The sequence below is a fragment of the Hibiscus syriacus genome, unplaced genomic scaffold, assembly GCF_006381635.1.
Source record: "Hibiscus syriacus cultivar Baekdansim isolate YM2019G1 unplaced genomic scaffold, ASM638163v2 tig00117026_pilon, whole genome shotgun sequence".
NCBI classification, from domain to species: Eukaryota; Viridiplantae; Streptophyta; class Magnoliopsida; order Malvales; family Malvaceae; genus Hibiscus; species Hibiscus syriacus.
The window spans coordinates 363,522-390,031 of NW_024063529.1; the positions used below are offsets into that span (position 1 = coordinate 363,522).

Here is a 26,510-nt window from a genome sequence, read left to right on the forward strand (position 1 = left end):
TTTATAGATGAAGTAATAGAGACGCGAGTATTACAGGAAGAACGTATATTTTTAACCATTGATGTCGATTGTGAGTAAGTTTAATACTAGATTAGTTTGTTTATAAAATTATAAAGCTTCGGGTTATGGAGTACTATAATGGCATTCATGTAGTTTTGGTATGACACTAGTGGCATTCTTATAGAGCAAAGCAAATAAAAGCACACATTGTCACTCATGGTCTTTCCATCCTTCTTCCTTTTGTTGGTCTCAAGAAAAGAAAATGCAGAGGATCGGCGTGTTGTTATTTTTACTCTGCACCACTTCTCAAATAGCCTCATCTCTCAAAGATGGTAAGCTCACCTACTCCTCTCCATGTTCGATCCTAATTCCGCTCTTAATTAGATGTGATATTATGATTTGAACCGATTTTGGATTATTTTACTCAATCCTAATACGGTGATTGAATTCTATTTCAGGTTTATTGCCAAATGGTAACTTCGAGTATGGACCAAAGGCATCAGAATTGAAAGGAACAAAAGTGATGAGCCGAAAGGCAATACCAAAGTGGGAAGTTTCAGGCTACGTTGAGTACATAAAATCAGGTCAAAAGCAAGGCGACATGTTGCTAATAGTACCCGAAGGTGGCTTTGCCGTTAGATTAGGCGATGAAGCACTGATCAAGCAAAAAGCTCAAGGTGATTAAAGGCATGTATTACTCGCTAACCTTCAGCGCTGCTCGGACGTGTGCGCAAGAAGAGAAGTTGAACGTGTCGGTCTCCCCGAACTACGAGAAAAGCAAAATTATTAGAGATCAAATTATATTTTTAGTAATTTCATTGTGAATGTGAAACACAAATTTAAAAATATTCTAACCAATATTATTTTATTGACAAATAATTTTTGTTTTGATATGATTATATTTGCATCTCTTTTGTAAGATTGTTCTTTGTACATAAAGTCTTTGAAAAACCCTTGTAGTTGACGCACCGAGAAAATATCTTCAAAAGTATAAAAGCCAAGACTAAAGTAGTTTAAAGAAGGTGATAGAAATATGAAACCGCAGTTTTAAGAGAGCGAGTTAACTCCATCTCGTCCATTCGTGTGGGTGATTCGATAGTAGCAGAGCCTAGACAGATATCTCTAGCTATTAAAAGGCTTGGAGGTTCAATTGAAAAGACTGTGTGTGGCTTTAAGGAAAGCTTTAGAAGTTCCTTTCTTGGAAGAAGAGATATAAGCTGCAATCAAATCAGCAGATGGGAATCGGGCTCGTAATCCTAATGGGTTAACCTACAGTTCTACTAAAAAATTCTGGAGTTTCAACAAAGGCGAAGTAAATAATTTTTTTTAAGAATTCTACAGTGGGGATAGGTCAATTAATCAGTTTTTTATAGCGCTGATCCCAAAGACTACTGCGCCTCAAGTTATAGATGACTTTCGACCAATACCCACCAAGTTATAGATGACTTTCGACCAATTTCCCTGGTGGGTAGTATGTATAAGATTTTGGCTTGGGTTCTTTCTAGGAGGTTTGTTGGTTGTTTGAATAAAGTCATCAGTGAAAATCAGTTTACTTTTATTGCTGGAAAACAAAATGTCGATTGCTCTCTTATAGTTAATGAGAGTATCGATGATTTGCATAAAAGAAAAGCTGAAGCTTGTCTTTTTAATGCTGATTTTAGGAAGGCCTACGATACAATGGATTGTAGATTTTTAGAGTTCGTGCTAAAGAATTTGGGCTTTGGCAAGAGATGGAGGGCTTGGATCCGCATGTGCATATCGACGCCGTCCATTTTTCGAAATAAAGAGAGGTCTCAGACAAGGTTGTCCTCTTTCGCTCATGTTGTTCAACCTAGTGGGAGAAGCTTTGAGTTCTTTGTTGAGCAAAGCAGTGGATATCAGGTTGATTAATGGCGCCTCTGTTGGTTCTAACAATTTGTGCATATCACACATCCAATTTGTAGACGATTTCATGATTTTTTTCGGAGGTAAATCTTGGATCGATTCTTAATATCAAGAGAATTCTGAGACTGTTTGAGATTACATCGGGTTTTAAATTGAATATGAAAAAATCCCAAGTGATCAAGATAAACGTGGAAGAGTCACGCTCTTTGGTTTGGGCTAAGGAAATCAAGTGTGGCACGAATTTGTTTCTGGTTATATCCATGGACCGAATTTACATCATTAAAAGTGGTTTTCCCTCGGGTTTTTAGTATTGCTGTAAAGAAAAGTGGCAAAGCATGTGAGTTTGGTTCTAGATTAAACGGAGTTTGGGTTCGGAATATTGAAGTTAGGAGGATTTTATTTGAATGGGAATTGGGCATTTGAGATGACTTCATGTCAGTAATCAATAGAGCGGTGAGGGGCTCGATCGACTCTGACCGCTTGGTGTGGAATGGAGCTCGGAATGGACTGTATTAGCCAGGTGGTTTCTGCTCTTTTGTATCAAACTTGAGTGGAGAGAGGGAGTTGGTTTGGAAATTAGCGTGGTCTAAGGTTGCTCCTTCAAAGATTGAAGTTTTTATGTGGAAAGTTGTTCACCAAAGAGTTCCATGTTCGGTCGAATTAGCCAAAAGGGTAGTCTCATTTTTGGGGTCTGATGTGTGTGTTGTGTCTCAAGGAACCAGAGTCGATTAATCACCTTTTTTGCCATTGTGAAGTGGTTTGGGGAGTCTGGCAGAGAGGATGCAGTCTATGCAATATTAACTTGGTAGTCCCAGATAACACCAATATCGTTCCTAATTGCATGGAATTATCAACCAGTTAGTCGGTCGTCAAAACAATTGTGGTGCCTGGCTTTTTGGAATCATTTGGGTTGTATGGGTGGGTAGAAACAGTGTTGTGTTTAATGGGTAGGGGTGGATGTACATGGCTCCCTAAGGAAACTATTGCACACCCATTATTTTGAGATATGTACACCCATTATTTTGAGATAAGTATTACATTTAGTTTAGTTTATTAATGGAAATAGAAAAAAAAATAAAGAAATCTGTATACCCAAAATGTTTTTAAAATAGAGTATTAAAATTTTAGATCCCATTTTTTAATTTTTAGATCTGTTACTGTTAATGGGTGTTCCTATGATGGAGAATTTTTTTTTGAATCGGCTCTGTTAATGGGTGTAAATGTAATTGGCCTTTGTCCTTCCCGCCGGTTATTGATTTCGTTAGACATCCTAATGGTGTTGGATCAGGCCTCGGTTAATGAGTTCATAGGTTCCTGGTTTTTGTTTGCTTTCAGTCGGATGCAGTTCATGTCTGTCAAGGTATTGCTCATGCAATTGAGGTCTCGTTGGCGTAATACAGAAGTCTGTTGTGTGCTGGTGTTTTTTTGGGATGAGGAATTGGCCAAAGACTGATATTTATTTTTGAATCGTGGTCGGTTTTCCAATTGGGTTTTACCGTCTGGTTGTGGGTATTGATTACATGCTTGTTTCGTATGGTGATTGGTGAGTTTAGTTAAGTGTTTGTTCCCAGGCCGACTTAGTGATTCTGGAAGGGGTGGTTTGTTTCTCTATGTTGCAGCGGTGTGCATTTTCAATGTTGGGTGTTGGCATAGCATTTTCAATGCAGCAAATGATTGCATTTAAGCCATCAAGCTGTGGAGCCTTCATCTTTATCTTTGTTTTTCCTGGTGCAATCGCATGGATCTTGAGGTGGTGGTTTGTATGGGGTTGTATCGTGTTTTGGTCCGTTAGAATGTCGATTAGTGTTTTTGATATTATTATGGTATATTTTTTTTCTCTATTTAGGATTAGAGTTTTTTTTTAATGATGTTCATAATTGATGTTTTTCGTTTTTGTATGAATATACAATAAAATCATACGAAATCATTCTTTTAAAAAAATATAAAAGTCAAGATTCTTTGACATTAACATGATTTTTGAATAATCTCCCATGATTTATCAAAATTAAAATTGATTGTGAAATGATTATATCTACTAAATTTATCAATCTACGAAGAATTAACATGACTTTATGTCTGATATTAATATTAAATAATTATTATAAAAAATTTCAGCCAAAACTTAAAAAAAAAAAAATCTGAAACACCTCCACCTCTCTCCTCTTCCTCATGAAAACAGAAGCCCACCTTCTAACCTAGAAAAACTTATGTTAATACGATAAGTCAATAACGATTATTCTTTTTCATTTATTCTAATCAGAATAATTAACATTGATAATTATAAATGATATCAAGTTAAATTTAAATAAATTTTCAAATATATAAAATAAAAAATTTGTCTAAAAAATTAAATTATTTTTTTATTCATAAATTATTCTAAATTAAATATTATTATTTATCTTATATTTGAATCCGTAAAAAATTGAATCTAAAAATTTAAACACATCAAATATCTAAACTCGCTAAAAGTTAGATGACCAATATACAAATCTCCTTTACTTTTGTAATTCAAAATCATAACTTAAAAAATTGACATATGAATATGTTTATTTGTATCTACATCGAATTTGTAGTGGATAGTAATTTTAATATTTCAATTTACTAGCACATATTAAATATCCGTAAATGTTTAAATAAACAATTCTATTTTTCCACCTATATTGTTAATTATTTAGATTGATTATTTATATTGAAAAAAATAGAGACTAAATAATACTAAATTAAATTACAAAGTTTAAATATTAGATTTGAAAGAAGTAGGAGGATCAAAATCATAATTTTACACAAAAAAGTTTCTAAAGTCCATACACCCAGTGAGAGTCGAGCGTTTCCTCTACCATGGCAAGTTCTCCAATTGAACCGCTCCGTAAAAACCCCAAAATTCCCCCCACAAAGTTCGCACGTGTAACAAATTTTGCGCGCGTGCGGAACTGACCCAAAAGATACATTTCCCGTTTAACCACATCGCCGGCTACAGTCCCTTCCCATTTGCACTGCAAAGGAAACACAGAGTGAAAAAAGATAGTTTTTTTTTGTTTGATTTTCCAGAAAAATGTGGAGAAGGCTGTTGACTTCACAGCTTAAACCCCTAGCAACTGCTCCACGCCGATCGGCTCCTAGAACGGCGCCGTTTTCATCCAAATCCAACGTTTCATCGTCCCCGCCTTCCGTTTATCTCCTCACTCGCCACTTCTCCGCTGCGTCAGGTAACTCTGATTTCCGTCAATCCATCGTTAAACGAATCGTTTTGATTTCAAGCTTTTGCGTTCCTTTGATAGTCTTTTTGAATATTTTAGATTTTTTATTCGAAATTAGAAAAGAATGTTCTCCTCGGCGTATCCGGTTTCCACTTTTTTCGTTTTTTTTGGTTGTGTAGATGAAAGTGTTGTGAAGAAGGTTGAGGATGTAATGCCCATCGCCACCGGTCATGAGCGCGAGGAGCTTGAGGTGAATTTCTTTTACCTCTTTTGCTGTCGATGTTTGATCCTTAAAACACGAGAACTTTCTTGTGATGTTACATTTGATTTCTAGGATTGAAAATTTTCTGTTGTCAGTTATATTTAGGGGTTTGGTTGTGAAAAATCAACAACCGGCTTAACCGTTGTTATCGATATTGCAACGGACTGAACTACCAGCTTTGGTGATATCTGAGCATAATGGAATCAAAAGTCAACCAGTTTGGTTGGCTCAGAAAAAGACTTCAGTTATCTGCTATATTGTTATGAGCATTATGGCTACATTTAATTTACTGGTCTCCGGGTTTATGGCCAGGGCTTCCTCATTCTGATTTTTTTTCCTTTTGTTTTGCTTTAGGGAAAGAAAAATCTTGAAGATGTAAACAACCCTGTTGGCCCTTTTGGGACAAAGGTTAGTATGGGTTGCAAATGTCTTTCATGGTGTATTGAAATTGAGGAATTCATATTGGACCGTGTGTGCGTCGTCTTATATACAAGCAAGGATAGACGGTTTCCGACTTTATCTATTTGCTTAAAATTTGCCCCTTTTTTCTGTTTGTATGTGATTTCTGCATGGCTTTAAGTACATCGAATAATTCTAAATAATTCTGTTTGTATGTAAATAGACGGTATGTTTCTTACATCAAATTTAATTTTCTGGTATATAAAACTTTATCTATTTACAAGCATGAAAACATGCCGTTATTCTGGGTTTTAAATTTTTCAAGCTGTTTTAAGGTTCGGTTTATTTAGAATTATTCGATGGTGATTTAATTTTTTTAGTATTAAAAGTTGAATGATGTAGCTCGGTTAAATTAAAGGTTTGTGATATAAATGAAAATTACTCTGCAATTTAAGGTCACTTCAGGTGTAGAAAAAATTATTCCTAAACCATTTTGGATGCAAATAATTTTTATTAGATCATTTTTCAAGTGTGCTTTGTTTGGGATATTGTTTTTTAGTATTTTCAATGGCATTTTATCAATTGGGAACTTCCTTTGTTAGTTAATTTGTCGGTAGATGCTTTTGTCCAATTTTATACCAAATTTTCACAAAGCTTTCGGGCAATATTTGGTATCAGATCTTTGGACTCTAATTCACAAAATCCGTGGATGGTGTCCCGAACCTGATATAATGTCAATTTGTTGGTGCAGAAAATGGATATATGTTTTCATGTGATTATGATGTTATATGTTACCTAATACAACTTATTATCCATTAAGTGCATGCCATTTATACCTTGAGTGGTCGGTATCAATATTAATACGATTATGTAAAAGGACTTATACTCACTTCTGTGGTAAAAGCGAATTCTCCCTAGAAGATTCAGGTCCATGTAATGTTGTCTGTAGGATGTATGTGCATCGTCGATAGATTATAAAATTTTTGAATAAATATTACCTTATAATCCTCTCAAATTAATGTGATTATATATGATTATATAGAATATTATTAAAAAATGCGTTTACATTTTTGAATCCTTCTCAATATTTTTCAATTTAATAAATACTTTTAATCAAAATAATGAAAACAATATTTTATTATTTTATATTCATTTTGCAAAAAAAAAAACTTCAAAATCTTTAGCCAAACATATTTCTTCAGTTTTCCATTCCCCCAACCCCTCCCCCCAAAAAAACAGCATTTATATACTGCTTGGAGGAGCAGAAAATTCTCTTAAAAACAAATATTCTAAGCAATAATTCAGTTGAAAAGACAAGTTTTTATTGCATTTAGGAGGGAACTTCACCCGTCCATCAAAAGATTCAAAGAAAATCAGAAAATGTGTGATATGTTCTGTAAGGATATAATATTCGAACACAACATGTTAGTTGTGTCTCTTCAGTCACTGATCTTTAACCTACATTCACTCATTAGACTATATCCCCATTTGTAAGAAAATAAAAAGATGTTCGGAGTAAAGACAAAACCAAACCCTAGCTACCATTCCTCTCCTATCCTATACCCGCATAGCAACGTATTTTTCAACCCTATGTACACACACAATAGGCTTAATCTAAAAATGGTTAAAGTACACATTTAGTACCCCAACTATCATTTTTGTTCTATTTTGATCATTCAACAATTTTTTGTTTTAAAATCATATTTAACGTCGTGTTTTAGTTATATTTTTGTACACTACTTCAAACGAACATTGACATCACTCCAAAAATAGTTTGCCGCTGTCCTCTTCAAAGGAATTTTACAATTTTTTTAAGATTTTAGCTCCATAAATTAACATTTTTATATGTTCTTAGGACAATCACTCCCCTCTTTATACGACTTCACCCTTACACACAAGGACGAGTAAACGATCATAAAACAATAAGAAAGAAAGACAAAAACACACTAATTTACATGAAAAATTCTAAAAGACACACATATAGAAGAGAAGTAATCACTGTAATAAGTGATAAATTACAAGATAATCATATGAGTGTACATCAAACTCTAAAATACTTTCTCTATATATAATTATACAAACACAATAACCCTACCTAAATAATTTATCATACATGAAAGCTTCATCTCATATGTCCAACGAAATCTGTAATGAATACAAATACTTTCACATTGATTATGATTTTATTTAGAAGGAGAAACGATAGGTTCATAGCAATAAATAAATCATAATTTCCTTAGTAATTTTATTTTATTTTTCCCCAATAAGTTAAACTTTGAATGAATGCTATTTTTCCAGAACCAACGTAACAAAACGAGCATCTCCACTTGTGTGTTTTTATAAATATATAATATACGTAAGTCTCTTTAACCCACATTCACTCATTAGTTTATCTTTTTTCACTATTCCCCTATATACCTATTCCCTGCATGGTTTTCAACGAAACATTACAAGATAAAGGGAATTCCCCTATATACCTATTCCCTGCATGGTTTTCAACGAAACGTCTTGTCAATGTATGATACACCTTCATTTTCTTACCATGCTTTTATGTCTATCATATAATATTATACGACTCATCCATCGAGAACAGAGAACAATCAAGGAGATGTATCTTTGAAAATTTAAAATATTATATAGTTAAAATTAACTTTCAACATTTATTAAAATGATTATTTTAGTCCTTTTTTAAAACATTTTCCCCTCTCTAATGTTTTATGTTGGGACAAAGATTAATATATTGATGGAAACTATTAGTTAACAAATGATTAACACTCTAAAATATAAGTTTTTATCCTAAAATGAAACGTCGGGAGTTAAAATATTCTAAAAAAAGAATAAAGACTATTCAGTCAAGCATTAGAAGCTTTTTTACCCTGAGATAAAACGTTTGAGACAAAAATGCTCCAAAAACAAAAATAGCGGCCAAAATGATATACCTATACAATTTAGATGTTCTTTCATTTTTTTATTAGTGATCTAATTTTACATCTATGAAATTTTGTAATTTTGTATCCTAAATTTTAATATAACTTACTAAATTCGAATCTTCTTACATAAAACCTTATATTCGTTCATGAAAGAGAGACTATAAAATTATTTAGAATTATATTCTATTAAATTATTTTTTTAATAAAATTTCTTTAAAATTACAAAAATAATTTCAAATAACAGATTTAATAAATTATTATGTCATCCTAAAATTAAATATATAAATAATAATATTGTCAAAGTTATTATTTGACACAACTTTGGTTAGGAAAAAAATAAACGAAATTGATTAAAACTAAAATTTGAAAGATAAAATCAATAGCGGATCTAGAAATATTTTTTAGGATGAGCACATTACATATATGTTAACAATATGAATTTTTTGAATGAGGTAGACATAAATAAAATTTCAGTGCAGACACCATCAATAAAATAAGTCACTAATAGAAGAAAATTTAAATTTCAAGATGTATACAATAAAATTTTATTGTGAATACTATCAATAAAATAAATGACTAATTCAAGAAAAATTCAAATTTCAAGTGGACACATGCTCACTCTCAGCCCTTAATCAATCCGACACTAGATAAAATAATCTAAAATTTCATATTACACGCATAATATATGATCTAGGGAAGAATTGATATTGAGATTTCACTTTAAATATTAAAATTTTGACTTTGTTGGTATTGTGAGTTTATGATGCCAATGAAATGCACAAATAAAATATAATAATTTTATGTCATAATCTTGTAGTATATCTCGTGATCTTAGATATCACAAACCAAGCATATCCTTAACATTATGATAATTAATAGATTGAAGCAAACAATGCCCTAAAATTTAGTGTATAGTTAGACATATCGTGTGACGTAAAAGCACTTGGGATTTTACCTAAGAATCCATAAAAGATTTCACTTTCACTGTATTTTGGGAGCCAGCTTTGCAGATGAATTAGCTGCAATTATTCTTTTATTTTTAGTAATTTATTTTGAAGATTCCAACTTTTCAACATCAAATCAACTAGTATTTTATATAGTTTTATATTGCCTGCTGCATTGTATTATATCATTAATCAATTAGGCCACACTCATGGGTAGTGCATGCAGCATATGTTGTCATTCAGTTATATTTTTAACTCAAGAATCAAGCAACTAAACTCATTTAAATATAATTCTAACCCACAATCCAAAAAATTTCGATTATATTTAAAGTAGAATCAAATTAAAATTTTAAACAAGAATAAAGTTCCTGCAATATTATCGTTTACTTTCATAAAACTCGAATTTTAAAATCGATTTAAGAGAAATCAAATTAATTATCAGTCTCCTTAAAAGGACATTGATATATATAGATAGATTCTGGCCCAAATGAGAGTTGTGATACAAAGGAAGAGTTGACAAATGAAAAAGTTTCAATTTTTTTTCTCCCATAAAGAACAGAAAAAAACAGTACTGGCAAGTTGACCTATGAGGTAACAGATGCCACCATTCAACATATCAACCAATCATGGGCTGCCATATCAGCACTAGTTTTGTTTTCTCTCATAAGTCAACCAGTTTTACTGTGTACACCTAAATCTGGAGATGATGTCCAATATATTTAAGAGTTCAAAGAATATTTTTAATTATTTGAACACTATACAGCTAGAACCCAGTAGGCCGCATATGAATGACAGCATGAAGATGATAACAAAAGCTGCGGTGTAATTCTGCAACTCTGCAATACCAAATAGTAGTTCAGATCTATTTGTCGACTAATTCGGATTGAATTTTGTAGAGACGTACTATGGAGCAACACTTTCAAGCAATGATAATAGCCTTGAAGAAATGGAGGACTTAATTACTATGTGCTTGAACACTTATGGTGTCCCCCATGAAAATAAACTAACAAAGCTTTATCATGGTGGAACTGAGCATTTGAGCAACCAACTATAATAGTGGCAAACAGACAAAAGAAAAGAGGAAAAAAAGGCCACATGCTTTTCTCTAAAACCCAGGTTGATATTCTTTATAAGCTTATAAAAAATATCAGAAATGGAGAAAATATGTAAATTATGTATGTATGTTGAGGTTTATTGAAGAAAGGTAGGGTTTTTTTTCAATGGGACTATTCAGTATATTTCCATTAAACCAAAAATGTGTAAGGGTGTATAAGAGTTGAAACATCTATGCTTCTTTTCTGCATAATGGGTATCAATTAAATCATGAAAGAATTCATAAACAAATGATTCAGATAAAAGATATTATTATTTTTTCAAATTTAGTTTGTTCTTTTTCTTGTTTTCAGTAATATTCTGTTTGAGGAGGGTTTGCTTTATTTTATTTTAATTTTTTTTTGCCACAGCCTACAAGGCATAGATTCTCTCTATATTGTTGCAAATCTCTATGAAGGGATGAATATATATATATATATATGCATTTGTAATTGTCTTTTAGCCCCTTCATTTTCAAGGATGCCCTTGTGTCCTTTTTGAGTTTTCTAGGCAATTTAGGCTCAATGTTGTAGCCAGTTGTACCTGTTTCTTTATTCCATTATCACACCACCCTATTTGCTTATAAATAGGCAACACCCCTCTGGGTTTTTTTCATTGTACCACCTCTTCTCAGTCCTTTTACAAAATCATGAGCTATTCACATTACACCATGGGTTCCGGTTAGTAGCTTTCTAGTTTTTTTAATAGTCGTGATTATAAGATAATATATATTCATATGTTTTTTAGCCTATTGATAATGCACACACACACCTTGACGTAGCTGCTCGAATTCGAAACCTTTAGAGAGAACAATACTTTCCGTTACCATTGAAGCCACTTATTTCAAGTTATTGAATTTTCAATGTTTGACATTCATATATAAGATTTCTAGTAATGGTTTTTTGTTTATGATTTTGTAGGTAGTAGAACTTCTAGAAGGACACTTGAATTTGGAAGGACTTATGTTGTTAGACCAAAAGGGAAACACCAGGCGACTATTGTGTGGCTTCATGGCCTTGGCGACAATGGCTCAAGGTATTTCTCTTGTATTGCATGCTAGGTTTTTGTTATATTGCCTCAATTGTTTTCTGTTGGTGAACATCATATTATTGGGTTCCTTTTACTGTTTGAGTCAGTGACATATGTAGAATTTTTTAGGAGGGAAAGCATGTTATTGGGTGAAAATATAAAGAAATTAATTAAATTATATAAGAATTTAAAATTTTCTGAAGTGATCGTTGAATTGTTTTCTATTGAATTTACTGTGATTGGAATAAGTTATATGGAGAAAGCACTTGAAGTGTGAGATAATATACAATGAATAAATATAAATTCCTTCTTTTTGTCTCATGTGTTATTAAGCTCAATTTGGAAGGTTTAAATGTCAAAAAAGGAGTATATTCCATGTTCAAAGATAATGGACCACATTTTAACTGGGTTTTTTTCATGCCAATTTGAGAAGAAAAAAACAAAGATTATTTAGCTTTTGAGAAAGGACAAACTTAGATTCAAGGTAAAGTGATCGATGCATATTCAAATATGGATATCAGATATGATTTTCTAAATATATATTCGAAAAACTTGAAAGACATATACTCGTATTCGACACTCGAAATCTAAATTCGTTCGTTTATTCGTATTTTGTTGCAGTTGGTCACAGCTCTTGGAAAGTCTTCCTCTTCCAAATGTATGGATGTCTTCATACATTACTTTGAACAAATTATATTGGTTCATCTTCCATTAGTTCAAATCTCTATTTCTATTATGTGCTTCAGATAAAATGGATTTGTCCAACTGCTCCAACTCGTCCTGTGGCTTTACTTGGGGGATTTCCTTGCACTGCATGTAAGAAATTTTTTTGGTTTAATCTTATCTTATTCTTATTCCGATACAAGTATGTGTCTGACAAGTATATGGTCGTTTTTTTTACGTTTTTTCCATGTACTTGGAGATCATATCTTCATAGTCATATGTTAGACACATGTGTAATGTGATAGACACGAATACTTCGAGAAAAATGAAAGTCGGGGCAGTGTAGGCTCTATCATATAGTTTGTTAAGATGTAATCATTTGAATTTGCTTGGCATCAGGGTTTGATGCCGGTGAGCTATCGGAAGACGGTCCAGATGATTGGGAAGGTTTAGATGCTTCAGCAGCACATATGCAAACTTTTTGTCAACTGAGCCACTAATGGTATTCTAAAATAACTAAGTCATTCTCTATATGTATATGTATATGTATATGTATATGTATATGTATATGTATATGTATATGTATATGTATATGTATATGTATATGTATATGTATATGTATATGTATATGTATATGTATGTATATGTATATGTATATGTATATGTATATGTATATGTATATGTATATGTATATGTATATGTATATGTATATGTATATGTATATGTATATGTATATGTATATGTATATGTATATGTATATGTATATGTATATGTATATGTATATGTATATGTATATGTATATGTATATGTATATGTATATGTATATGTATATGTTATGTATATGTATATGTATATGTATATGTATATGTATATGTATATGTATATGTATATGTATATGTATATGTATATGTATGTATATGTATATGTATATGTATGTATATGTATATGTATATGTATATGTATATGTATATGTATATGTATATGTATATGTATATGTATATGTATATGTATATGTATATGTATATGTATATGTATATGTATATGTATATGTTTTGAACTGGTGTCTGTTTCGTTTTGATAGTCAAGGTTGGTATTGGAGGCTTTAGTACGGGTGCTGCAATGGCCCTCTACTCTGCAACAGCTTGTGCTCTAGGAAGGTATGGAAATGGCAACCCATACCCTATCAACCTTAGGGCTGTTGTTGGGCTAAGTGGATGGCTTCCCGGCTCAAGGTACGGCATCTTATGTTACTCGGACTCAAGTGTCAGTGTCAGATATGAATATGTTTCCTGCATCGGTATGTTCAATTCGTTACCGTGAGGGTACCTATGTTCGAATGTGTCAGACCATTCCCTTCCATGTTTCATAGAGATTATTTTTATGGAAATCATCATGAATTCATGATATAGTGATTTGAATCTTGAGTTCGAAGAAAATACTCATCAAAAGCTGTTGGCTTTGCAGGGGCTTAAGGAACAAAATACAAGCATCACATGAAGCTGCAAGGCGTGCTACATCGTTGCCAATTTTGCTTAGCCATGGAACCTGTAATCATTTTGTCTCTTTTCAGAAAATTCCCTAGATTAGCATAAGAAACTGAAGCAGAAATTATCCAATCTGTCTTTTTTGGCTCTAGTTATTTAAACTGAGCTATGTTACTTGGACTCAGGCCTAAGTGTCATACATCGATATGTTCCAACATGAGGTTGTCTCAAACACGAGTGTCGGACATGAATATAGAGTAACATGGAAAGTCCTGCTCTGTCATATAGCTTTAGAGTTCAATTCAGACATAACTATGAACTGGTAGATGTTATATTCGAAATCAACTTATAATCTTATTGCAGGTGATGATGTTGTCCCCTACAAATTCGGCGAAAAATGTGCTCATTCATTGAACATTGCAGGATTCTGGAACCTCACTTTCAAAAACTATGAAGGGTAATCATTTAGGCCTTTAAGATCTCACACAGTGAAATCCTGAAACATATTGAGTTCTTTTGGTTGATTTGGTTTGCAGGATTGGCCATTACACAGTACCTAAAGAGATGGACGAGGTCTGCAATTGGCTTACGGCGAGACTCGGGCTCGAGGGATCCCGTTGAACGTAGCAAAAGCATCGGCTCTTAGTTCGAGCAACAACAATGGAGGATACGAACAAGCAGATAGTGAAAAAAATGGCATGTTGGGTATATGGTACAGTTGAAATTAGCCTTCTTAACCTGAACACTTATAACTGCCTTGAAGATTGTAATAACTTAGTTTGTTGTATTTCCAGAGCATCTTAGTATTAGTTAATGAGATATAAGAACTTAGTAAGATATGGCATATGCTTCTATCTTGTTTTCTATCATCAGCTTTCTATATCAACTCGAGTTTCAAGACATCTTCATGTGTTGTCCTATGCACCAGGATTCAACATTGTCAGCACGACAGCCGAATTCCGGTGCATTGTGCTAAGCCCAAGATGTAAAACTTGATAATATAGTACTACAAAATAGCACAAAGGCTAATGGTTGGTCAATTTGTTGATCAACTTGCTTCCCTTTCTCCTCCAGCATCTCCAATCGGAAAACACTGGAAGTGTCACTAGTATGTTGAACAACCTTGCTCACCACTTCCCCAATGCCTTGCATAACTTTCCCGATGCCTCAGACTAACTCAAGCTGATGATGGCTACACGGAAACAATGCTGGCATGCAACTGAGAAATCGACCGTGTTGATGCGCCAATAGCTGAGATGTCAGCATAATCCTCCTCCTTAAGTTGATCGTCTTTGACACTGGTTCGAATGATATTTGAATCAGATGAAGACATATTTTTCACACAAAAAAATTACTAATATATACAGAGTTAGAATCCAATACATAGTATAAAAATTCTAAATTTTATATGTTTTTGTATCGTTTGATAATTGAAAATAAAAAATAGAAAGATATTAACGATATTTTTTTTTATCTGGTAATCTATTATCTTTTATAGGCAAGTAAATGTAAGTCTTAAGTTAATCAAATACCGAAAAGATAACCTACCTTGATCGAGATATGCTAATATACACCATATCCCTCGTGAGACCAACAAGCTTGCCGACAAGATAGCCAACCTTGATCGAAGTATTAGGCAGGGCTGACTGTTTCCCATCAGCCTCCTAAAGTCATGTATAGCATCTTGAACTTAGACCAGGCTGCTGTGAGAAGGAAAACCTCTAACTGTTAATCCAGCTCTTTTCTTTTATATATAAAAAAAGAGTTAATCAAATATCGCGCTTAGAATTTATCTTAAAGTGCATACTTGATATATTAACGATGTATAATTCTATATATAATTAATAAAACAAATTATGACATATCATAATAAAATGTTCTTGTAGAAAAACGTGTGTAATAGTTTAACATTAAACTTAATTACAACTATAAGGTGTGATGTGGTGGATAAATTTATAGATTTGTTCCTAATTCAGAAAACATCAATAAATTTATTCCCTTGTATTTAAAAAATTTAGGGTAAACTATATCAGTGATCACTCAATTATATCTCCTTTTCATTTTGACCACCATTTTGAATTCTAGTCAATCAGGTCACCTAACTATTTAAACGCATCCAATCAGACCACTAACCGTTAACATCTAACGGAAGTGTTGTAAAAAGCTAATGGATTAATTTCCAAGTTGCAAAATATTTGTTTACAATGTTTTGTATTAAAAAAAGCGGTAACACATGTCATCACCTAAATGGACATAAAATAAATTAAATTAAATATTTAAAATTAATAAAATATCTTCCAATCTAGTTGTGACACGTGTCACCATATAATTGAAGATTAAATTTTATTAAATTAAATTAAAACTATGACCAAAGATATAGATATTGAGGATCGAATATGTAATTATACCAATTTTATTAATTATCACATCAACACTCCCGTTAAATGTTAACGCCTAGTGGTCTGATTGAATCTATCTAAATAGTTAGGTGACCTGATTGACAAAAATTCAAAAATGATGGTCAAAATGAAATAATTGGGTCATTATTTATCCAAAATTTTATTAGTTTAATTTTAGTATAAAGTTTTAATGAAAATTTTAAATTAAATATTAAATTTAGTAAACTAATAATATTTATTTAAAAATTATATTATAGGCGAATAAAATCAGTCCTCTTATTTATTCCCCAATCCGTATTAGGATTTAGGTGCGGCAAGGGCGGGGCGGGGCGGGGACAGTTTTGTCTTATTCAATCCCTTCTCAATACTTGCATGTAATTTTTTTTGGTGCATTCAAATTATATGTATTAGGGATTTTTTTTCTCATACTTATTCCTACATATCCTTATTGATTTCGGTTAATCTCATCTCAAAAAATAAGTAAATATTTTTTAAATTAATAAAACACCTAAAACTTATAAGATATATCAAATTGTCTCAAATTGGTCTCTATCTATAATATGAAAATATCAAACATCAATATTCATCTAACACTTAATATATATGTACAATTTTAATCATTTTCAATCTCAACAAATCAATGTATATTAAATGATAAAATATCTAAATTTCAATTTTAGTTCCTTTGAGATGTAACACGTAATCTCACAATCTTATCATATATATAATTCTTTATTAAAATATATATTAAAGGTATATAGGTAAATGATTATAATATATTTTTAAAATTTTGTAAAATATCATGGATTTCTATGGATATTTTTTCAGGAATCTCTACGATTATTCACAAGGGTATGGTTCGGTTATTCTAACGGTTCGGATATAACAATCTCAGTCTCCATCCCCATTTGAGTTTTGGGGGATAAAACTTTCCCTATCCTCATTCCTATGGGTGAAAATTTTAGTTATTCCCCATCCCGGTGATTTAGATCTCCACTGTTTTTTATATTTTTCCACCCGATTGCCACTCCTACTCCGTACTCTTACTGCTTCTTTTTCTCTCTTTCTATTTTTTAAATAATTAAGTAGGAAAGATAAAATATTTAAATTGCTATTCTGAATTTATTTCAATCGAAATTTCATTTTAAGGAAAAATACTTTATTATTATATTATAAAGTTGGTGGATTGTATATTCGTTAATGAGAAAAAGGGCGTTCATTGATAGTAAAGCAGGGGGAGGAAAAGATGGTCAAAATGATAAAACCTAAACTTATCTTTATTGAAACTCTCCATTTTGCTCTTCCCTTTTCTTACCTCCTCCATGCATCAATTCATAATTACTTGCTTAACTTATACTATCATACATATATATTGATATTAGAGATACGGACACATGATTTTATATCGAGGGGTAAACTTGAATTTATAAAATTTCAATGGATTAAAATATATTTAAAACAGAAAATACATCGAAAAAATCTATAATATATGATAATTTTAAATTTTAAGATGACGACTGTTCTACCCACCCCTCTCGACCCATATTTAATATTTAATGTAAATTTTAACATCATCATGTATTCATATCACCTTTATAAGATTGTTATAAAATAAAGCGTTAATAATTATAAAAATAAATCAGAAAAAAATAAAATAATTTCATCGTGATATGGTATAAACTATTGATTTATAGGTAAATTTCTAAATAAAGAAGTGGATACTGTCTTTCCCTCGACTAGATTAATACAATATTTCAATAATGGTACACCTGAATAATGAAATAAAACACAACTAATGTTGTTCTTCCAGAAAAAAAATGTTATATATCGTAATTAAAAATATTTTATGATTGCAAATCGACGAACAATAAGCTCTGCTACTCAGGAAAAAGAAACAAGGCTATGTTTAAACTCTTTTCGAAACATTTTTGCACTCAATGTGAGATTATGTTTACATAAATAACTAGTCATATTTAATATAGTTGACCTTTTCCCACGATACTAATAAGATTTATTATTTATTATAAATATACTTAACTAATCTCTTACTAATAAAATCAAGCCACCTAATTTTATAAATTCTAGACCAAAACTCGGTTACAAAAAGTGAGCATGTTACAAATGAATAAAGCAACACTCTTTATTGTTATGCACTGCAAAATAAGAATGGTTTCGGTTTTTTGTAAATTTAATGGAGAGTTGCTTTACCAAATTGGGTCTTTTAAGTAAAAAAAAAAAGCAATAGCAATGTTGCTCATATATAGTATGTCTCATAATGAGTTATGATTCACTTACATATAGCGTAGAATTGTTAGTTTTATATTTTTATAGGATCGTTAGATGAATAAAAATAAACGGGTGAAATTATCTCCTTATTTTTTCAAGGAATATCTTCTTATTTCCCACGGTTAATCTTAATAATCTATTTAACGTTCTTAAAAAAATATAAATCTTAAAAAGTATATTGTTTGAGAAAATGCCGGCTCGTAAGGAGGAGGGTCCCAAAGGCAAATGGTCAAAGAGACTTTTTTGTAATGTCGATGGCTTCAGCACTTGATTGAACATATTTTCTTTTATATCAGCTTCGTTGTGTTTATAGGGTAACAGGATCTCCCGTTTGCTTTTCTGCTGCATCATTTGCCGGGCTGCCAAAACATCATTAAATTTGAAATCGGATCGAGTCGAATTAGAGAGATTTCGAATAAAATTAAAATTAGAGATAAAATTATTGAATAAGTTTAGATCAATATCAACAAGTTAGATCTCTGAATGACTCTTACCTTCTCCCTCTTAGTCTCTACATGGAAAGGAAATTGAGGCCTCTTTACTTGTTTATCATCATTTTAAAAATGAAATATTTAAATAATATATTCGAAATTAATTATCAAAATAACATATTTTCACTAAAATTTAAGAAACATGTGATTGATTATATTGTGCTTTTGCGTATGTGACATTTTAATACAAGATACGTTTGATTGGATTTTTTTTGTTGATAATTCTATTATAACATTAATCCAAAGAGACAGTAGAGCTATTACAAGATAATCAAATGGGAAGGATCACCACGACCCCAACCCTCACACCACATGCAATAAGTCTTTGTGTATGTAGAAAATCTCCGCTAGACTCACCCACTAAAATTATGTGTGTGACCTAGATTGATCTAGATTAATCAGAACGAATCATTGAAACTGAAGGGCTAAAAAAACATTTTATTTCGATAAACAATTTATGATAAGTGATATTTTGATGCTTGATTTTAAAAATGGTGATATATAGATTAAAAAAAGAGAGTCGAGAACAGAAACATTTGTTAAAAAATTCAAAATTGTGCTCTTTGGAATCATAGCCGGAATTTCCCTTTATATTTCAATATTTCGTTTATCATGGCAAAATGTGAAGAACACGAGAAAGTACGTATACAGTCCTCCATATATTCCTTTTTCCTGTTCGCAAAGTGTTGTATATAAAGAGCCCCTCATTGAGTCATTTTCCTTCAACTTCACCCCTCTGATTATATCATTTTGATTTTAGCCCAAACTACGTTTGTTTTCTTTGTAATCTTATAACTTTTAGTATTCAATATTTTGTTTTTCTGAGATATCGTGTTCGTGTTCTCGTAAGAAAACATGAGCAGACCAGGAGATTGGAACTGCAGGTCATGCCAGCACTTGAACTTCCAAAGGAGGGACAACTGCCAACGTTGTGGGGAATCCCGGTCCGGTGGATTTGGTGCTCGCAGAGCATCGACGTTCGGGTTTACCGCTGCGGCTACCGGCTCGGATGTTCGACCTGGTGATTGGTACTGCACCGCCGGAAACTGCGGCACTCACAATTTCGCCAGCCGGTCGACTTGCTTCAATTGTGGCACGTTCAAGGACGAGTCAGCCGTCGGAGGTTTCGACTTTGATATGACTCGGTCGAGAGGATTCGGAGGAAATCAATCCGGTTGGAAATCCGGCGACTGGTTGTGTACAAGGTCGGGTTGCAACGAACATAATTTCGCTAGCCGAATGGAATGTTTCAGATGCGGTGCTCCAAGGGACTTCAGCAATAGAACTTCATACTAAAACACATGCTAAACGTACCACCCATTTTTGGGTACATTTCGTTTATCATATTCTTCAATTATTATTATGGTAAAATATATAAATGATAACTAAATTGTACTAAAATGACTTTTTTACTATTAAAACTTTAGAAGTTATAAAATGATCACTAACTTCTCAAAAAGTTACAAAATAGTCTTTAAACTTGTCAGCCTATAACAAAAATGAACCTTAATATAATGTGTAATGATCGTTTTATAACAATTCGATAAGCTTAATAATCATTTTATAAATTTAGAAGTGTAATGATCATTTATTTATTTTATCATATTATTATTTATTAAAATTCTAATTAGTACTATTTATTAGACTTGAAATTGCAGGTGTTTGAAGGCAATTTAAGTGAGACATGGGGTGTGGCAAATGAGAGCTGTCCCTTGTCACTTTGTAGAACCTTTTATTGGTGATGATTATGCTTTTCTAATTTTTATGGTTCTTTTTAGAGAGTTTATTTATTATATTTTTGTAATGGTGCTTTGCCTTTTCTTAAAAGAAGATGAATCTCTTCTGTACTATCTTTTTCCTTTGAGATCAGAAATTAAAAACAATAAAAAAAATAAAGTAAGCAATTTACAACATTAAAAAACTCTTGTATTTATTAGTTTTAGACATGTGTTTAAAAATAATAAATGCTAATAATTTGTAACTTTAATAATATAATGATATTTGAAAATAAAAAATGTATTTTATTATAGTATGATTTATATTTTTTTATTTATAATCTCATACTTCTTTTAATTTATTTTTTAGTTTATATTTTTATATTTTATAATAATTAAAATAAAAATATTTTTATAAACAAATAATACTATAAAATAAATTGTAAATTAAGAGTGAAGAAATTTAACAGTAAAAAATCCTCAATGTCTGTTTGTTTTTCAATTACACTTTTAATATTGTCCTACCATGCCATCAAAAATATTAATGATTAATTGATGGTCAATTGACCATAAAAATAACTTATTTAAAAATTTAAATTTTAAAATTGAAATTTTCAATAAAAATGTTAAAAATACAATTGAAAATTTACAAAAGTTATAGACTTTTCTTATTAGTATGCTTTCATTCATAATTTTCAATAAACTATTTACTTATTACTAAAACTTTTATTAAAAAAAATAGGTTTAATTATAAAATAAGTACTCAAATTATATTGTTTTTCCAAGTAGATGTCCAAACTTTTTGAATCATTTAAGCGTCAAACGTTACAAACTTTACCATTTTAGGTGTCCGGGACGTAACGACCGTCAAAAAATTCCGTTAAGTAACATGTGTCACGCTCTGGTGATTTTATTTTTTATAAAAAATTATTCCGTTAAGTACCATCGCCGACGTTGCCCTTACCATCTCTCTGGTCAACCGTCGTCTCCATTGTCGTCGTGCACGTTGTTGGATCGCATGGTGTCACAAATTTAGGGGTTTGGGTTCACCAGAGATGCGATTTTGGGCGTGATTGTGCAGTTTCCTTTGTTGGAGACGCGGTATTTATGGTCAGGTTTGAATTTTCATAGGGTGGAGGTCCGATCGACGTCAAACGACGATGGTCAACTTGAGTTTAAGGATTGAAATTGGAGTTTTCAAAGTTTTGAGGTTTTTTAATTATTTTTTTGGCTTTTCAATATATATAATTTTATTTTATTTTTCATTTAAAATAAAATTTTTAAAATTATTAGAAAGTGACACATTTCACTTAACAGTAGAATTTAACGGTCATTACGATTTGGACTCTTAAAATGACAATGTTTATAACGTTAGGCACTCGAATTATTCAAAAAAGTCTAGACACCTATTTCATAAAAATATTATAGTTTGAACACTTATTTTGTAATTAATTCTAAAAAGTTTATGAAAATTTGTATAGTTGAATTTATATTAATTTATTTTTAATTATTAAACAGTAATTAGAACTGAGTTAATCTGACTTACTAGGTGCTTTATCTAAAAAAACAAACAACTCGGATTCGGAGTTATCATACCGACATTTGAACAGGTGTAATTTTCTCATTAAAAAGAAAAAAAAAAAGGAGAGAGAATCTTTATTTAATAGTAAAGAAACCAGAAACATCCCATGTTTTGAAGCTTCCTGCATTCTTCTTAAAACCCCACACCATTTTTAGCAAATCTCTGTTACCATCTCATCTTTCTTTTCTTCTTCTTCTTTGTTTTGATGTCACACCATGAAAAACCCAGGATTTATCTTGTGTTCTTCATGTTCTACATGCAACAGCATCGTTTTCATTTGCATTTTCATGTCAATGCGATCCAGTGTTGCAGTACATTCAGAAAGCTTTGAACTTGACTCACTTTTACAGCTCCCACAATCTGGGTCACCAAAAATCTTACCCATAGCTAAAAAGGTTCTATCCCTCATTGATTTTGGTGCTAAAGGAGATGGTTACCATAATGACTCCAAGGTAACCTTTTCTTTTTGGAATAATTTGATAATGTTTCAGTGGTGAAGATGGATTTAATTCAAAACCCTTCCCGAGTTTTTCTTTTTCTTTTGGATACTGTTCATTCATTGGTTAATAGTGTAGTTGAATTTAATTATTAATATTTTGCAATTTGGTTTAGAACTGCATGCAATATGCATAGATTCTCCAATCATGAGAATTTAGATAATCAGATCAGCTTGTTTACTTTATCTAGAGAAATTTATGGTATTATAGGGTTATGGGTTTACTTACCAATGTTGATGGGATCAAATGGATTGTGACTGCTATCGGCGGTTCGTTCTTCTGATTTGGGTGGAGAGCTATAGTCAGTGAAGAATTAGCCGTTGGCCGGTGTCGATGAATTCTGTCTCTATAATGAAGTAGAACAGAAAAGAGTTAAAGTGAGGTGATTTCATCGTGGTCGCATGCCTCTCGGTCTTAGTCTAAGAGATTTTATAGTGGTCTGCAGTATGTGTCAGTCACAGGGTATAATAGTTATCCGTAGACTAAGCGAATACGATCAGGTGGCAATGGATTTGGCTCGTGGGTCTATTAAAGGTCGTGTCAATAAGTCGTGGCGTCTCAAGATTTAGATCTTCGAGATCCTTCCTCTGGAGACGCCCTTTACGTCTTTTGGAGGTCCCTAGGTGCCGGAGATTCAAAGATACTTTAGGGTTCTCCGGTGATTGTGAGACGCAAGGATGATGTGTGCGAAGGATCTTTAGTGGGGTGTAACAACCCAAAATTTTAGTTCAGAAAAGAAAAGTCATCTGCTTTTCATGTAAAGTTTGCATTTTGATGTTGAGTGTAACCAATTTGTTAAGACATAAAACTGTTTGCTGATATAGTGATGTATTACTGCTTCAAGGCTTTTGAGAAGGCCTGGAATGTAGCATGTTCTTTCCGAGGTCGAATAAGGATTGTAATACCAGCTGGATATACTTATCTGATTCATCCTTTTCAGCTTGGTGGACCTTGCAAATCAAAGATCACTTTGATGGTAAGAGAAGTTGATGATTCAAAATTGTAACCGATGTACCTCTATTTTGTTTATACTAGTACTTATCGACGTTTCTGGTTTCTGCTTGGAGTTGTCTTTAAATAGATTTCGGGTACGATTGTTGCTCCGAAAAGCCCCCATGTATGGGATGGTCTGAATCCTCGCAAGTGGCTCTACTTTCATGAGGTGAAACACCTCCGTGTCGCTGGGGGAGGCACAATCAATGGGATGGGACAGAAATGGTGGGCTAGGTCTTGCAAAAGAAAGAAAAAGAATGTACTAATGCTCCGAATTTCAGTATCTATTTAATTTTGTTCTGCGATTTTTCTTTGAGTTGTTTTTAACGCAGCTTCAATTTCCTCTTTGTTGCAGCCATGTCGGCATGCTCCAACAGTACGTCCTGCGTTGTTGTTTCGGAAATGATAGTTAGTTACATGTATTTTCTTCTTTAGTTGCTGGCCTCAAGGAAGGTTATGTTCTCCTTATCGGTTTCATGAAATGCAGGCTTTGACATTCCACAGATGCAAGGATCTGAAAGTCCATGATATTACGATGGTCGACAGTCAACAGATGCATGTTGCGTTTACTAATTGTTTAAGGGTGACGGTATCCAATCTTAAGGTGATAGCACCCGCTACTAGCCCCAATACCGATGGAATTCACATCAGTTCATCCCGCGGTGTTGAAGTCAAGAATAGCATTGTAAGAACAGGTTGGTTCTGTTTCCATCTTTTCGTTTTTTCCTTTTCCACAACTTTCGTGCATATGGACATCGAAATTATAGTTGGAAAATTCGTCCGAAATGCTTAAAAATGTAATATCTTTACAGTTTACATCTTCCTTTCATGATTACATGCACTGGTGTTTCTTATGTTGATTCTTTCTGGATATCCTTTTAGGAGATGATTGTGTTTCGATAGTTGGCAATACTTCACGTGTCCAAATCAGAAACATTGTTTGTGGACCTGGCCATGGTATAAGGTGAGATCATTTTTTCCCGACCGGTTAAGATTAGGGTCAGCATGAGTAGGTTTAATAACTTTGACATGCTACGATTAGCATCGGAAGCTTGGGAAAGTCGAACTCTTCGTCACAGGTTCGTAATATACTTGTCGACAGAGCCTTGATTTCCAACACCGAGAATGGGGTGCGGATCAAAACATGGCAGGTATCATCAAGTTCTCATAAATGTCTTTGTCTTCTGTTCATGTGTGTGCAAAATGAAATTAAAAACTAGGTCATTCATTCTTGGTAATCCTGTTTTTTCATATATCTTTCCAAGGGAGGTAACGGTTACGCTTCGGATATGAAGTTCACGAATATATTGATGGAAAATGTAGCATATCCGATCATTATTGACCAATATTATTGTGATTCAGACCTGCCATGTGCGAACCAGGTATCGGTTGTTTATAATGCTTGAACCCTGCTAAACAATTTCTTATTTTTTATGCCTAGAGAACGAACTTTATGACGGGTACATTTTCCTTCTCTCTTTATTCATGTTTTCACAACTATACGGGATTAACTCACTTTCTATCGTTCTCGGAGTTTAATGTCGTAGATTAATGCAATGGTAATTGTGTCGACTATTAATTTGATGGAGTGCAGACATTGGCTGTTAAAGTGGAAAACATCTCCTATGTACACATTAAGGGAACTTCAGCTACCGAGGAAGCAATAAGATTTGTCTGCAGTGATAGGCTGCCTTGTGAAGGATTATATTTGGAAGATATTCAACTCGATTCGTCGGACAATGGGGGGGTCACTAAGTCTTTCTGTTGGGAAGCTTATGGATCGAGTTCAGGTCTAGTGCAGCCCTCTCCGTGCCTAACATGCACTGGCTGCTTCATTAAGCAGAAAGTTATTTCCGGCCTGGCCGTTGATTCCTTTTGAGATGATCGTAATACTTACTTTCGATCATGTTGGAGCCAGCCATGACAGAAGCAGTACGACATTGCTGTAGGGTTCCACAACGGACCTAACAGAAAAACAAGCTTACCCGAAACTTCTGCTGCCAAATTGTTTGAGAATTATATGGGTACGTTGTCATACACTTTCTCCCTTTCAAGTAATATATGACAACTATGCTGCAAAACTAGGGCTGTTATGTGTATATATATGTATATTGCCACATAGATTATATGTATATCGTTTCGAGAATTTGATGTTGTTTACGAAAGTTATGCTTCGATAAACTAGTGGAGAACTTTCAGTCACTTTGCAAAGGAAATATTTAGCATATTACTATTATGAAAATGATTGGAATGGAAATTTTGTTTATGTATATTGCTATGGATATACTTTCAATTAAAAAGAATTGGAGAAATATTGTCTTGGAATGGTTTCGACTCAAATGAGAGGATTTAAACAAATTACAAATCTTTAGCCTAGCAGGCTAGCTCTTGAGCCTTCATTTCTTATGCATACTTGGAGTGAATTGCGTTTTGGAAACCCCTCAGCAAGAGGCAGGTCTGAATTTCGAACAGTTCTGTTCTCGGAATGATCTCATCTGCAAAGAGGGTTTCGTCCAAATGATCACACTCAAGCTGCAAAATGCTAGCTTGAGCCCGAAGCATCTAGTTTGATATGTCTGGCATCTCATTCCAAATTGGTGACCTCAACATCAAGATGTCGCCTCTCGGCTGCTCAGAATCCGTCAACACTGCGTAATGTGTCG

The 26,510-nt window shown here is 32.7% G+C and overlaps 3 protein-coding genes and 1 pseudogene across 4 annotated transcripts; all 4 read left to right on the plus strand.

Annotated features, from left to right (window-relative positions):
- Positions 1 to 4,734: 4,734 nt before the first annotated feature.
- LOC120196029 (cytochrome c oxidase subunit 5b-1, mitochondrial-like) lies at positions 4,735 to 5,922 on the plus strand. Its single transcript, XM_039197932.1, has 3 exons — positions 4,735 to 5,090; positions 5,261 to 5,331; positions 5,698 to 5,922. Exons 1-3 carry the CDS (start codon positions 4,937 to 4,939, stop codon positions 5,920 to 5,922), a joined length of 450 nt encoding a protein of 149 aa, XP_039053863.1. The 5' UTR covers positions 4,735 to 4,936.
- A 5,298-nt stretch (positions 5,923 to 11,220) lies between these two features.
- On the plus strand, positions 11,221 to 14,742 carry LOC120196079 (annotated as a pseudogene).
- Positions 14,743 to 19,870: 5,128 nt separating this feature from the next.
- Positions 19,871 to 20,750, plus strand: LOC120196081 (zinc finger Ran-binding domain-containing protein 2-like). Its single transcript, XM_039197965.1, has 2 exons — positions 19,871 to 20,387; positions 20,719 to 20,750. Exon 1 carries the CDS (start codon positions 19,916 to 19,918, stop codon positions 20,354 to 20,356), a length of 441 nt encoding a protein of 146 aa, XP_039053896.1. The 5' UTR covers positions 19,871 to 19,915; the 3' UTR covers positions 20,357 to 20,387; positions 20,719 to 20,750.
- A 1,726-nt stretch (positions 20,751 to 22,476) lies between these two features.
- Positions 22,477 to 25,952, plus strand: LOC120196058 (probable polygalacturonase At1g80170). 2 transcript variants are annotated; one of them, XM_039197951.1, is made up of 9 exons: positions 22,477 to 22,809; positions 23,699 to 23,830; positions 23,936 to 24,106; positions 24,203 to 24,223; positions 24,335 to 24,542; positions 24,730 to 24,811; positions 24,890 to 24,998; positions 25,113 to 25,229; positions 25,442 to 25,952. In XM_039197951.1, the coding sequence occupies exons 1-9, from the start codon at positions 22,573 to 22,575 to the stop codon at positions 25,724 to 25,726; spliced, it is 1,362 nt and encodes a 453-aa protein (XP_039053882.1). In that variant the 5' UTR covers positions 22,477 to 22,572; the 3' UTR covers positions 25,727 to 25,952. The 2 variants fall into 2 exon arrangements, with proteins under 2 accessions (XP_039053882.1, XP_039053883.1); XM_039197952.1 differs by lacking the exon at positions 24,203 to 24,223 and having other exon boundaries at positions 22,479 to 22,809.
- The last annotated feature ends 558 nt before the right edge of the window (positions 25,953 to 26,510 follow it).

What these genes read in the sequence shown, in the direction of transcription:
- LOC120196081 (XM_039197965.1), top strand. Translation starts at nt 19,916, where the DNA reads ATGAGCAGACCAGGAGATTGGAACTGCAGGTCATGCCAGCACTTGAAC.
- LOC120196058 (XM_039197951.1), top strand. Translation starts at nt 22,573, where the DNA reads ATGAAAAACCCAGGATTTATCTTGTGTTCTTCATGTTCTACATGCAAC. An exon ending in GGACCTGGCCATGGTATAAG is followed by an intron (nt 24,812 to 24,889) that starts GTGAGATCATTT and finishes TGCTACGATTAG; the next exon opens with CATCGGAAGCTTGGGAAAGT. An exon ending in ACCTGCCATGTGCGAACCAG is followed by an intron (nt 25,230 to 25,441) that starts GTATCGGTTGTT and finishes GATGGAGTGCAG; the next exon opens with ACATTGGCTGTTAAAGTGGA.
- LOC120196029 (XM_039197932.1), top strand. Translation starts at nt 4,937, where the DNA reads ATGTGGAGAAGGCTGTTGACTTCACAGCTTAAACCCCTAGCAACTGCT. An exon ending in CCACTTCTCCGCTGCGTCAG is followed by an intron (nt 5,091 to 5,260) that starts GTAACTCTGATT and finishes TTGGTTGTGTAG; the next exon opens with ATGAAAGTGTTGTGAAGAAG. An exon ending in ATGAGCGCGAGGAGCTTGAG is followed by an intron (nt 5,332 to 5,697) that starts GTGAATTTCTTT and finishes GTTTTGCTTTAG; the next exon opens with GGAAAGAAAAATCTTGAAGA.